The following is a 12326-nucleotide window of genomic DNA, read 5'->3' as shown; positions in this document are numbered from 1 at the left end:
TCTCATCTACAATCATTAGTTAGCCAATCAGATTACTCCATACTCACAATAAGTAGCCTAGCAAAAATCACTCCCTTATCTTCATTTTCTGAAGAAACCCCCATCCACCCCTTCTCCCCCTTTTCTCCTTTACCAAGGGGAGCTCTCGAGAACCACCTGATCACGTACACCTCTTTCATGCTTCCACCAGGCGGGAGCCCTAGGCTCAATTATCTCCGAGCTCAGGGTTCTCTCCTGGGACAGCATGCCAAACCTGCTATTAGCATTAAGCAATATCCAAGTCTGAACTCTTGAAACAATATTTAATAGCTATTTTATAGGGGAATTACCAACCTATGTCACACGAGTTCAACCATGCTTAACAGTTACAATAGCAAACTTGTCAAGTTGTGCAGTAGGATGCCTGATTCAATAAAATTTTACCGTACATCACACTGCTTTTAATCCCAACCGCAGATGTATTTGGCTACCAGCCATCATAAGAGCTGAATGGAGTGAGGACCTAATTTAAAATGCTGGTCTCTGCAGTTCTCATAGTATATCAGGTAAGTTCACGCTATGATTAATCATACACATTACTTATTTTTGATTGCAGTAATGATTTCAGCAAAGACAGTTAAACATGGTGAATTGAACTGCAGACTTTCCCAGAAATGGGTTGCGGCTGGAAGGGTATTTGCTGCGTAAAAACTTGCTGGATAAGTTGGCGGTTCATTCCGCTGTGGCGACCCCGGATTAATAAAGAGACTAAGCCGACAAGAAAATGAATGAATGAATAAACAGCGGACACTGAATGCTTAGAATGAAATGTAACCATGTAAGTTCACATACCCTGCCATACAGATGCAGTTCGCTGTCAGAATGCAGTTGTTTTGCTTGTTGATGATTACCCAGGCCTTGTATAGCTCCGTCTTCTTTCCTTGTCTTTGGCAAGGCAGAACCTCGGTTTTTAGCACTACAAAGTTTGGAATCTGGTAATCATGGGACATTATTATTTAATGCACATGATCAAAAGGCATTCAACTTCTCTCTTGTAAAATCACTTGTTTCAGTGAGATAGTTGTATATTTGGGGCTGGATGCTTGGCCATTTCATCTTATCCAATATCCATTGGGAGGGTGCTATTGCAAATTGACCTGTCAGACGAACGCCGCTCACATTAATGTTAATATTGCCAAATAACTGTGCTTATCACTGGGTGACGAGCTGTTATAATATGCTGAAAGCATTATGTAAATAATATATATAATATGTCATCAATATAACTTATCTCTAATACAACAACAAACTCTGTACTAGGGGTGTCACGATTTCGATTTTTTATCGAAATCAATCAAAATTTCTGCTCAATTTCGATTATCGAATCAAAAAATAGAATCGTTGATGCTGCCACGCCCCCATGTCACGACAGCTTGGCTTGGCAAGCGGGAAAAAAAAACAGGCTTGTTGAACTGCAGATACAGGAGACCCGTCGACAGAACTTGAACCCTCTCCTCTTTCAATGAAGTCGCCGGTGTGTAAGCATTTTGGATTTCCAGTGAGTTACGTTGACAACGTTCGTGTTGTCAACAAAAAAACACAGTTTGCAAGCTCTGCTATGTACGTATTAGGGTTCGTCCGATAGACAACACCGGCATCGCGATCCTCCGCCCGCCCCCGTTGCAAACCGCTCGCGAAAAGTACACACTTAGGCCCTGTTTACACTGTGTTTGTTTTTAAATGGCATTTTAGAACGACAACGATTTGACATCCACAGTGACGTGTAGCATTTCTGAGCAGCCCTCCTTCCTCTCTACCTCTGAAAACGTACACACAGACACAGACGCACACACAGCCATGGGCTCGAGACAGCGGGTTCAGGCAGTCAGAGGACTGCTTCAATCTTTCACTCACTTGTACTTAGTCATTTTAGCGAACACCTCAGATACTGTTGGCTGGTTCCTGTTGGTTGTGCGTCTTTTTTACCGACGCCATTATAACGACACAGATCACTGCCTATTCACGAGTCCCGCAGAAAAAGTGATTGACAGGTGGTAATTATGTGTGTATCTTGCCTTTATCCATTTACTGTATGATTTGTTTATGGGTAAAACAAAGACCATGCAGGTCAGGTAGTTTAAACGGTAGGCTACAAATAATTAATTGGTCATTAATGAATTAATTATTTATAATCGAAAACCGAATCGAATCATGCCTTTAGAATCGAAAATGTAATCGAATTGAGGATTTGGAGGATCGTGACACCCATAATGTTCACATACCCTGCCGTACAAGTGCAGTTCGCTGTCAGAATGCAGTTGTTTTGCTTGTTGATGATTACCCAGGCCTTGTATAGCTCCGTCTTCTTTCCTTGTCTTTGGCAAGGCAGAACCTCGGTTTTTAGCACTACAAAGTTTGGAATCTGGTAATCATGGGACATTATTATTTAATGCACATGATCAAAAGGCCTTCAACTTCTCTCTTGTAAAATCACTTGTTTCAGTGAGATAGTTGTATATTTGGGGCTGGATGCTTGGCCATTTCATCTTATCCAATATCCATTGGGAGGGTGCTATTGCAAATTGACCTGTCAGACGAACGCCGCTCACATTAATGTTAATATTGTTAAATAACTGTGCTTATCACTGGGTGACGAGCTGTTATAATATGCTGAAAGCATTATGTAAATAATATATATAATATGTCATCAATATAACTTATCTCTAATACAACAACAAACTCTGTACTAGGGGTGTCACGATTTCGATTTTTAATCGAAATCGATCGAAATTTATGCTCAATTTCGGCAAGCGGGAAAAAACAGGCTTGTTGAAGTGCTTGTTGAACTGCAGATACAGGAGACCCGTCGACAGAACTTAAATCCTCTCCTCTTTCAATGAAGTCGCCGGTGTGTAAGCATTTTGGATTTCCAGTGAGTTATGTTGACAACGTTCGTGTTGTCAACAAAAAAAACACAGTTTGCAAGCTCTGCTATGTACGTATTAGGGTTCGTCCGATAGACAACACCGGCATCGCGATCCTCTGCCCGCCCCCGTTGCAAATCCTCTCGCGAAAAGTACACACTCATGCCCTGTTTACACTGTCTTTGTTTTTAAATGGCATTTTAGAACGACAACGATTTGACATCCACAGTGACGTGTAGCATTTCTGAGCAGCCCTCCTTCCTCTCTACCTCTGAAAACGTACACACAGACACAGACGCACACACAGCCATGGGCTCGAGACAGCGGGTCCAGGCAGTCAGAGGACTGCTTCAATCTTTCACTCACTTGTACTTAGTCATTTTAGCGAACACCTCAGATACTGTTGGCTGGTTCCTGTTGGTTGTGCCTCTTTTTTACCGACGCCATTATAACGACACAGATCACTGCCTATTCACGAGTCCCGCAGAAAAAGTGATTGACAGGTGGTAATTATGTGTGTATCTTGCCTTTATTTATTTACTGTATGATTTGTTTATGGGTAAAACAAAGACCATGCAGGTCAGGTAGTTTAAACGGTAGGCTACAAATAATTAATTGGTCATTAATGAATTAATTATTCTGTGAGAAAGCCCTTTAACGACCCCTAGAGGAAGGTTTGGTGATAGGGAGTTCAGTGACAAAAGGCAGTCATGACGGCTGGAGAGACACAGGCTGCCGATCGGCTGGCTGGACTGTGCAACCGATTTGTACATGTTCTACACCAGTGTGTAATTGATTATGGGTGAGTCCCTTTTGTTTGCTATCCTTTGATCCAGATAAATGTTTTGATTACTGTTATTGTCTTGTAAATCACACTGTATGTCTCGTGATTCCCACGTGCGCCATAACCGAAAGTGAAACCACATGTTATCAAACCCAACGATCTCATTTCGGACTTTGAACTGGATATTCACATTGATTCATAGTTTGATATAACCTATTTTATGTATCTATTTAATATATATCACCTGATTCAGTCAATAATTCGTAAAATGTTCACCTTTGGGTAGATTTAGCCTGTACAATAATACTAAATGGTCATTCCAATTGCTTAAAACAGTATATTTAATTCATCATTGTCTTTATAATTCACAATTACTCAATGTATGTTTATTTGTATCTTAATTAATAAGTTTGTTGTATAATTTACTGACATTAGCAATTGTTCATCTTTGTATTTTTCTGTCTTATAGACCACATGTGTGTAATGACATTCCAGCTTGATTAAACTTACAAAACTGGGAATCCTTCTCCTGTTCTCTTACCGGAACTACCCCTTTCATCTTGTGTGCACGACACCTGAACCCCCTGAGCGTCCCATACGCTCGTATATGGTCCTTCGAGCCGGATTGTGTCACAAGATGGAATCTGAACCTCCCAGTGAAGCTGATCCTGCCGTCAGACCTCGGTCTCCCAGAGAGAGACATCTCCCCGGTCATCTAGCTGACTACGACATCCAGCTACCTCCCAGCCTGCATCCTGAAGTACCTCAAACTGGTGCATCTTCGCAGAGACCATCCAGGCGGTCAAGGCATGCATCCACATCCATTTCAGCAGGCACCATGTCCAGCACATCATCTAGATCTCATAGAAGTGCTCACTACAGACTTCCTAGACACGGACTTTCTGATCTCCAAGCTGCCATTTTGGAAGAAAAACTAAAGACTATGGACTTGGAAGAACTACAACAGCAGATCGAAGAGGAGGCCATTGTAGATAAAGAGTGTGAGAGACTAGATACACAAGCTAGAGAAGCACAGTATATACAGGAACAAGCCACTAAGGCTAGAGAGTCAATAGCTAAGCAAGTAGATACCAGACGTCGTCTAAAAAAGGTACAAAACGAGCTTAAAGCTGCTAAATTTGTGTGTGAACTTCTTAAACAGGAATCCCCAGATGTCAGTGTTAATGCATCACAGTCCAACCTAGCTGTTGATCTTCGGCCTGAGGTAAGCCCGCAACATGACAATGCTGTGAACCTTAACGCATCAGTACAATTAATGCGTAGTCACTCTACTCCTTGTCACGTTTCCTTTGTACCCGCGTCTTCAGTAATGCATCCCCCTGTATTACCTGTAACAAACAGTGCGGTTACTGTATCTGAACCTCAGTTGATTGGTGTCACCTCGACTTCTAATATAACTCAACCCAACACAGTTACAAATTCATTAGCTGCATTAAGTACCATTCCGCCCACCTTAATGTCAAATTCAGATTTTGTTGCTCCCTTGACATTTGAATCATCTTTAGTGAATAAGCCGCAATATTGTGCTGCTAATTCTGCTACCTATAGTCAGGCACCATCTGTCAGGGTCCACAATGTAGTTCCCTCACCCGCTACTGTAACTGTGGGATCTCCACTACAAGTACAATGCTACCCCTCTATGCATTCTAGCCCTGATGGGACATCTGCACCGTACACTGGTCCCGCACCTGATACCTCTCCCATTCGGTCAGGGTTGTACCCCTCTCTAGCTCAATTTCCCGGTCTTGACATGTTAGCCGCTTCTGCCTACGGGGTCCCTAAGCCAGCTATCCCACATTTTGACACTGGTAGAGAGAGTGATTTTGCCTTATTAAAGATGGCCTTAGAAAATGTAATGAATAATCAACCTCACCTGAGTGAACATTACAAATATCAGGTCCTTCTAAGTCATTTAAAACTTCCCAGCGCACTGCAGTTAGCAAAGGCTTACATGTACGACCCTAAGCCATACACCGCCGCCATGCAAGCACTGCAAGATAAATATGGACAGCCACGGCAACTAGTCCAATCAGAACTTAGTATTATACTGAACGCCCCCGCAGTCAAGTTCGGTGATGCAGAAGCTTTTGACTCCTTTTCTCTGTCCACCCAAACTCTAGTAGGCATGCTCAAAACTTTGGAAGGCCCAAATGGATATGAGTTGCGCTGTGGCTCTCATGTTGATCGATTGCTAAGCAAGATGCCACCATCGAACAGGGATGGATTCGTGGAGTACTGCTTCAGCCGAGGTATTCTACAGACTGGTACGGATCGCACCTATACCTTACCTGATCTATCAGAATGGCTACAAATGAAGTCGCAAGCAAAGCGTATTTCTAATAAAGCAGCTACAATGTATCAAACAGAAAATGCTAGATTTATTAAGAAAGAGCAGCCAAGGTCAGCACCTTTCCGCATAAAGGAGAAATCCACATCCATTCTGTATTCAACAGACGGTAGTTCAACAGTGCAAGGGCACCCAGAATCTAAACCTCCTGTTAAGATTCAACCCTTCTGCCCATACTGTAACATGAAGGACCACTTTCTTAATGCATGTCCTAAGTTTAAAATGCTGACAGCTGAGAAAATAGTAGAGTGGATATCCACAGAGAAACGCTGTTGGAAATGTGGGCGAACTCACACTCCAGACCACTGTACTCTGAAAAAACCTTGTACAAAGTGCAAAGAGATACATCTGACCATTTTGCATGAAGCAGCTTCGCAAATACAAAATAATGTTCTGTTGGTTAACGTCCCCAGCCTACAGGTCTATTTAGACCGGCCCAATAGGTCTCAGAAGGTAATGCTTAAGATAGTTAAGGTACTACTACACCATAAAGAGAAAGCCATGGAAGCATACGCCGTATTAGATGATGGTTCGGAACGTAGCATTGTCTTATCCCAGGTAGTGGACCAGTTAAAACTCCCTACCGAACCTGAAACGCTGACACTACGCACAGTCCATCAAGATGTGGTTAATCTAAAAGGAGCCAATGTATCCTTCTATGTATCACCACTGCACAAACCATTCAGGAAATACCTGATTTCTCATGCTTTCACGGCAGATAATCTGAGACTGTCCAAACATTCCTACCCTGTACCCGCTCTCCAACGCAAGTATGAGCATCTTAAGTCTCTGCCATTACCTTTAATTGACCAAGCCCAACCTCTACTACTAATTGGGTCTGACATGGCACATCTACTTACGCCTGTCCAGCCAGTGTGTACGGGATCCTCACATGGACCGATAGCCATCTGTACTAGACTTGGTTGGACCCTGCAAGGTCCCACTGGGCTCAGCCAGACCTCCGTTTCCACACCACAATGTCTTCACATAACCACAACCACACAGAATACTGAGCTATTCAGAAATGTGGAACGCCTTTGGCAAATTGATACTCTGCCCTATACGAATGAAAAATCAGCCACTCGCTCCAAACATGACCAGTATGCTCTCTCGCTTCTTCAATCAGATACCACCAAGGTAGAAGTTAATGGAGTCATGCGCTATGCCACTCCCTTGCTCAGACGACCCAATGCTGAACTTCTTAAAGCCCCCAAAGAAGCAGTGATGGCTAATCTCCGAAACACTGAGCGCAAGCTCGCTAAAGACCATAAGAAAGCTGAAGCTTACTGTTTGGAAATGAGAAGACTGCAGGAAGCTGGCTATGTGGCAGAGATATCAACAGAAGAAGCAGAGGAATCCCGGGAATCGTGGTACATCCCTCACCATATGGTGACACATAACGGCAAAGACAGAATAGTATTTAACTGTTCTTATTACTACCAAGGGCAAGCTCTAAATGACATACTTTTACCTGGGCCCATCCTTGGTCCATCATTACTTGGTGTCTTACTGAGGTTCCGCGAACATCCTGTAGCCATTAGCGGAGATGTGAAAGGAATGTTCCACCAGGTTCGCCTCTTGCCTACTGATAAGTCTGTAGTACGCTTCCTGTGGAGAGATATGCAAAGGAGCAACCAACCCAAGATCTACGAATGGCAAGTCTTACCGTTCGGCACCACGTGCAGCCCGTGCTGTGCCATATATGCACTCCAGATGATTGCTCAGACCCACTCCGATGGAGACCCAGTACTGGAGAGTACAGTTAAAGGTTCCTTTTACGTGGATAACTGTCTCCATAGCCTTCAAACTGTTGCTGAAGCTAGAGCATTAGTAGACAACTTACGACAACTTTTGCTCACCTGTGGATTTGAGCTCCGTCAATGGGCCAGTAACAAACCAGAGGTCATTCAGCATCTCCCTCCTGATGCTAGATCTACCAATAGCGAACTTTGGCTATCACAAAAGAGTACTGACCTCCTAGAAGGGACACTAGGGCTACTATGGAACTGCCTCTCAGACTCATTCAGTTACAAACCCAGCCAGATCGAATGCTTTGAGCCCACTTTACGCAATGTCTACAAAGTGTTGGCTTCTCAATATGATCCAATTGGTTATCTAATTCCATTTACAACTAGAGCGAAAGTACTGGTCCAGGATTTGTGGAAGACCAACCTAACATGGGATGACCCAATCACATCTGAGAGTTTGTTAAGCCGATGGCAAACCTGGCTACAAGAGCTCCAAGGTTTGAATCACATTGCAGTCCCCAGGTGCTACAGCCCCTCTGACTGGCAGGCAGACAAACTTAATCGGGAATTGCATATATTCTGCGATGCATCCGAAAGGGTTTACGGCTCTGTAGCCTACATGCGCACTGAAAATGATCAAGGACATGTGCACATTTCATTTGTGTTAGCCCGCTCAAGAGTAGCACCTCGGAAACAAATGACAATCCCCCGATTAGAATTGAGTGCAGCACTCACTGGGGCACAAGTAGCTAACATACTCCAAGAAGAATTAACTGTTGACATCAATCGCATCATTCTCTGGTCAGACTCATCTACAGTGCTACAATGGCTTAAATCTGACTCGTGCAGATACAAAGTCTTTGTTGGAACAAGAGTAGCCGAGATCCAGTCACTTACCAACATTAATTCGTGGAGATATGTTGATTCAGCGAACAACCCTGCTGATGTCATAACCCGAGGTCAGACCTTAAACAGTTTGACGCCACCTTGCCACTGGATTAATGGACCACCATTTCTTTATCAACCAGAATCATGCTGGCCCACTTTACCAGCAGATGAACCAGAACCAGTGACAGAATTAAAAAAGTCAGTAATCTGTCTGCATGTTCTTACCTGTCCAGACACCACCCTCCCTGATGTCAATCAATTCAGCACATGGGCTGAACTATTAAAAGCCACTGTGACATCCCTTCACGGGGCGGCTACACCTCAAACCCAGCCGCAAGATGACTCAGGTAGTTACATTCTAGCAGAGAAACTTCTCCTACAGCAGTCCCAAAGAGATTCCTTTCCGGAAGAGTTTAAAGCTCTTACCACTAATAGACCATTACCATCCAACAGCAGATTAGCATCTTTATCACCTGAGTATGATGAAGTCAGTGGACTTATTAGGGTTGGAGGGAGGTTAAGACATGCTCATCATCTGGAACTAGACACGACACACCCTGTTGTTCTTGATCCACAACACTACCTCACAAAGCTTCTAATCAAGGATTATGATACCACCCTACTACATCCTGGACCAGAGCGAGTCTTCGCTGAGGTAAGAAGACGATACTGGATTCTGAGAGGTAGGGAAGCCATCAAGAAGCATCAATACTTGTGTACAGACTGCCAGAAATGGCGTGCTAAGCCAAAAATGCCTAAGATGGCTGACCTTCCACCGACACGTCTTCGTTTGTACAAACCCCCATTCTACTCCACTGGAATGGATTGCTTTGGCCCATTCACAGTGAAGATTGGCAGACGGACAGAGAAAAGGTGGGGAATAGTATTCAAATGTTTGACCACTCGTTGTCTCCATCTTGACCTAGTAGAAAGTCTTGATACAGACGCATTCCTAATGGCTCTCCGCAGATTCATATCACGAAGAGGGAAACCATTTGAGCTCCTTAGTGATAATGGTACAAACTTTGTTGGAGGAGACAAGGAATTGAGAGCAGCCTACGAATCTATGATTCCACAACTCAGAGAGCAATTGGCAGAACAACAAATTACATTTAGATTTATCCCACCTGGAGCCCCTCATTTTGGGGGAGTTTGGGAACGGGAGGTTAAGTCAGTAAAACAGGCCCTTAAAGTAGTATTGAAGGATCTAACAGTGACTGAGACTGTACTGCGAACGGTGCTCATCGAGGTAGAAGGCATCCTAAATGCCAAGCCTCTGGGATATGTGTCTTCCGATGTATCGGATCTGGACCCTATTACACCCAACATTCTTTTAATGGGTCGCCATGATTCTTCTCTCCCACAAGTATTTTACGACTCAAGTAATGTTCTGGGAACCAGAAGATGGAAACATAGTCAAATACTTGCTGACCATTTTTGGTCTAGATTCATACACTACTATTTACCAAATTTACAAGAAAGGCAGAAGTGGCGCAAAGATGGTGGGGAAATTGGGCTAGACCAAGTGGTACTGATAGTGGACCCACAACTCCCACGAGCATGTTGGCCAGTAGGGAAAGTAACTAATACCTTTCCTGGACTTGATGGGCGAACCAGATCGGTTGAGGTTCAGGTACGCAACCGCACTTATGTTAGACCCGTATCTCGTTTAGTCCCTCTACCGAAACACACTGATGATGCCCCTATTAATCATGATACTTAGTTAGGATATCTCACTATTTCAAATGTACTCACTTACATTTGGGGGCGGCTGTGTGAGAAAGCCCTTTAACGACCCCTAGAGGAAGGTTTGGTGATAGGGAGTTCAGTGACAAAAGGCAGTCATGACGGCTGGAGAGACACAGGCTGCCGATCGGCTGGCTGGACTGTGCAACCGATTTGTACATGTTCTACACCAGTGTGTAATTGATTATGGGTGAGTCCCTTTTGTTTGCTATCCTTTGATCCAGATAAATGTTTTGATTACTGTTATTGTCTTGTAAATCACACTGTATGTCTCGTGATTCCCACGTGCGCCATAACCGAAAGTGAAACCACATGTTATCAAACCCAACGATCTCATTTCGGACTTTGAACTGGATATTCACATTGATTCATAGTTTGATATAACCTATTTTATGTATCTATTTAATATATATCACCTGATTCAGTCAATAATTCGTAAAATGTTCACCTTTGGGTAGATTTAGCCTGTACAATAATACTAAATGGTCATTCCAATTGCTTAAAACAGTATATTTAATTCATCATTGTCTTTATAATTCACAATTACTCAATGTATGTTTATTTGTATCTTAATTAATAAGTTTGTTGTATAATTTACTGACATTAGCAATTGTTCATCTTTGTATTTTTCTGTCTTATAGACCACATGTGTGTAATGACATTCCAGCTTGATTAAACTTACAAAACTGGGAATCCTTCTCCTGTTCTCTTACCGGAACTACCCCTTTCATCTTGTGTGCACGACACCTGAACCCCCTGAGCGTCCCATACGCTCGTATAATTCATAATCGAAAACCGAATCGAATCGTGCCTTTAGAATCGAAAATGTAATCGAATTGAGGATTTGGAGGATCGTGACACCCATAATGTTCACATACCCTGCCGTACAGATGCAGTTCGCTGTCAGAATGCAGTTGTTTTGCTTGTTGATGATTACCCAGGCCTTGTATAGCTCCGTCTTCTTTCCTTGTCTTTGGCAAGGCAGAACCTCGGTTTTTAGCACTACAAAGTTTGGAATCTGGTAATCATGGGACATTATTATTTAATGCACATGATCAAAAGGCCTTCAACTTCTCTTGCTTGGCCATTTCATCTTATCCAATATCCATTGGGAGGGTGCTATTGCAAATTGACCTGTCAGACGAATGCCGCTCACATTAATGTTAATTTTGCCAAATAACTGTGCTTATCACTGGGTGGCAAGCTGTTAAAATCCGCTGAAAGCATTATGTAAATAATATATATAATATGTAATCAATATAACTTATCTCTAATTCAACAACACTAGTGCTCCAGTATATTTTCTGCATCCTCACTGCGTGCGCATCCTGAATGTTTTCAAACCGGTAATTCGTCTATAGTTCATATTTGGACATAGTTATCAGTCAATGAAAATCTGGATTTCCTGTCGACCGTAATAAAGCAAACTAACAGATGCTCCTGAATGGCATCCCTGTGACCCTCATGCATTTAACAACTGATCAAACCCATAAAGCCAACAATCTCAGCAGACGCCGGCTCATAAAACCAGACTATTAAAGACTTGCAGTCACGTTCAGCCTCCAGCGGCTGAAATGCAGGACCGCATGCTGGACAGTGAAAACAGAGGAGCCCTTATGAGACACCTGCTCTGATTAATGCACTCGTTACCCTTTAACCACAGCAGGCAGGTAACCAGTTCCTGTCACAGACGCACAGCAATTCACACCAGGGGGGATTGTGGGAAGATGAGTTGCTTCCCCCAGTTCTTTCCCAAAAGCAGTGCATGACAATCTTAAAGAAACAGATCATCCAAAGAGTTTCTTTCATGCTGTGAAACACAAGAGCTTTCTGGAAGCATGCCAGAGATTTGCTCGTCTATGCAGTGAATGCATGTCAAGAAGAATTGT

The 12326-nt window shown here is 43.1% G+C and overlaps 2 protein-coding genes across 3 annotated transcripts in view; one reads left to right on the top strand and one right to left on the bottom strand.

Moving 5' to 3' along the window:
* adam12a (ADAM metallopeptidase domain 12a) overlaps nucleotides 1-12326 on the bottom strand; it is a 245472-nt gene that overhangs the window by 226659 nt on the left and 6487 nt on the right. The gene's annotated exons all lie outside the window — the stretch shown is intronic.
* LOC147841574 (uncharacterized) lies at nucleotides 3589-11130 on the top strand. The gene is made up of 2 exons (XM_087276902.1): nucleotides 3589-3705; nucleotides 4157-11130. Exon 2 carries the CDS (start codon nucleotides 4295-4297, stop codon nucleotides 10412-10414), a length of 6120 nt encoding a protein of 2039 aa, XP_087133028.1. The 5' UTR covers nucleotides 3589-3705; nucleotides 4157-4294; the 3' UTR covers nucleotides 10415-11130.

The sequence above is a fragment of the Danio rerio genome, chromosome 12 (genome assembly GCF_052040795.2).
Source record: "Danio rerio strain M-AB ecotype USA chromosome 12, GRCz13ab, whole genome shotgun sequence".
In the NCBI taxonomy this organism is placed as follows: Eukaryota; Metazoa; Chordata; class Actinopteri; order Cypriniformes; family Danionidae; genus Danio; species Danio rerio.
This window is presented reverse-complemented; position numbering and strand designations above follow the sequence as displayed.

Bases quoted from the DNA above. Each gene is read 5' to 3' on its own strand.
- LOC147841574 (XM_087276902.1), top strand. From the start codon at position 4,295: ATGGTCCTTCGAGCCGGATTGTGTCACAAGATGGAATCTGAACCTCCC.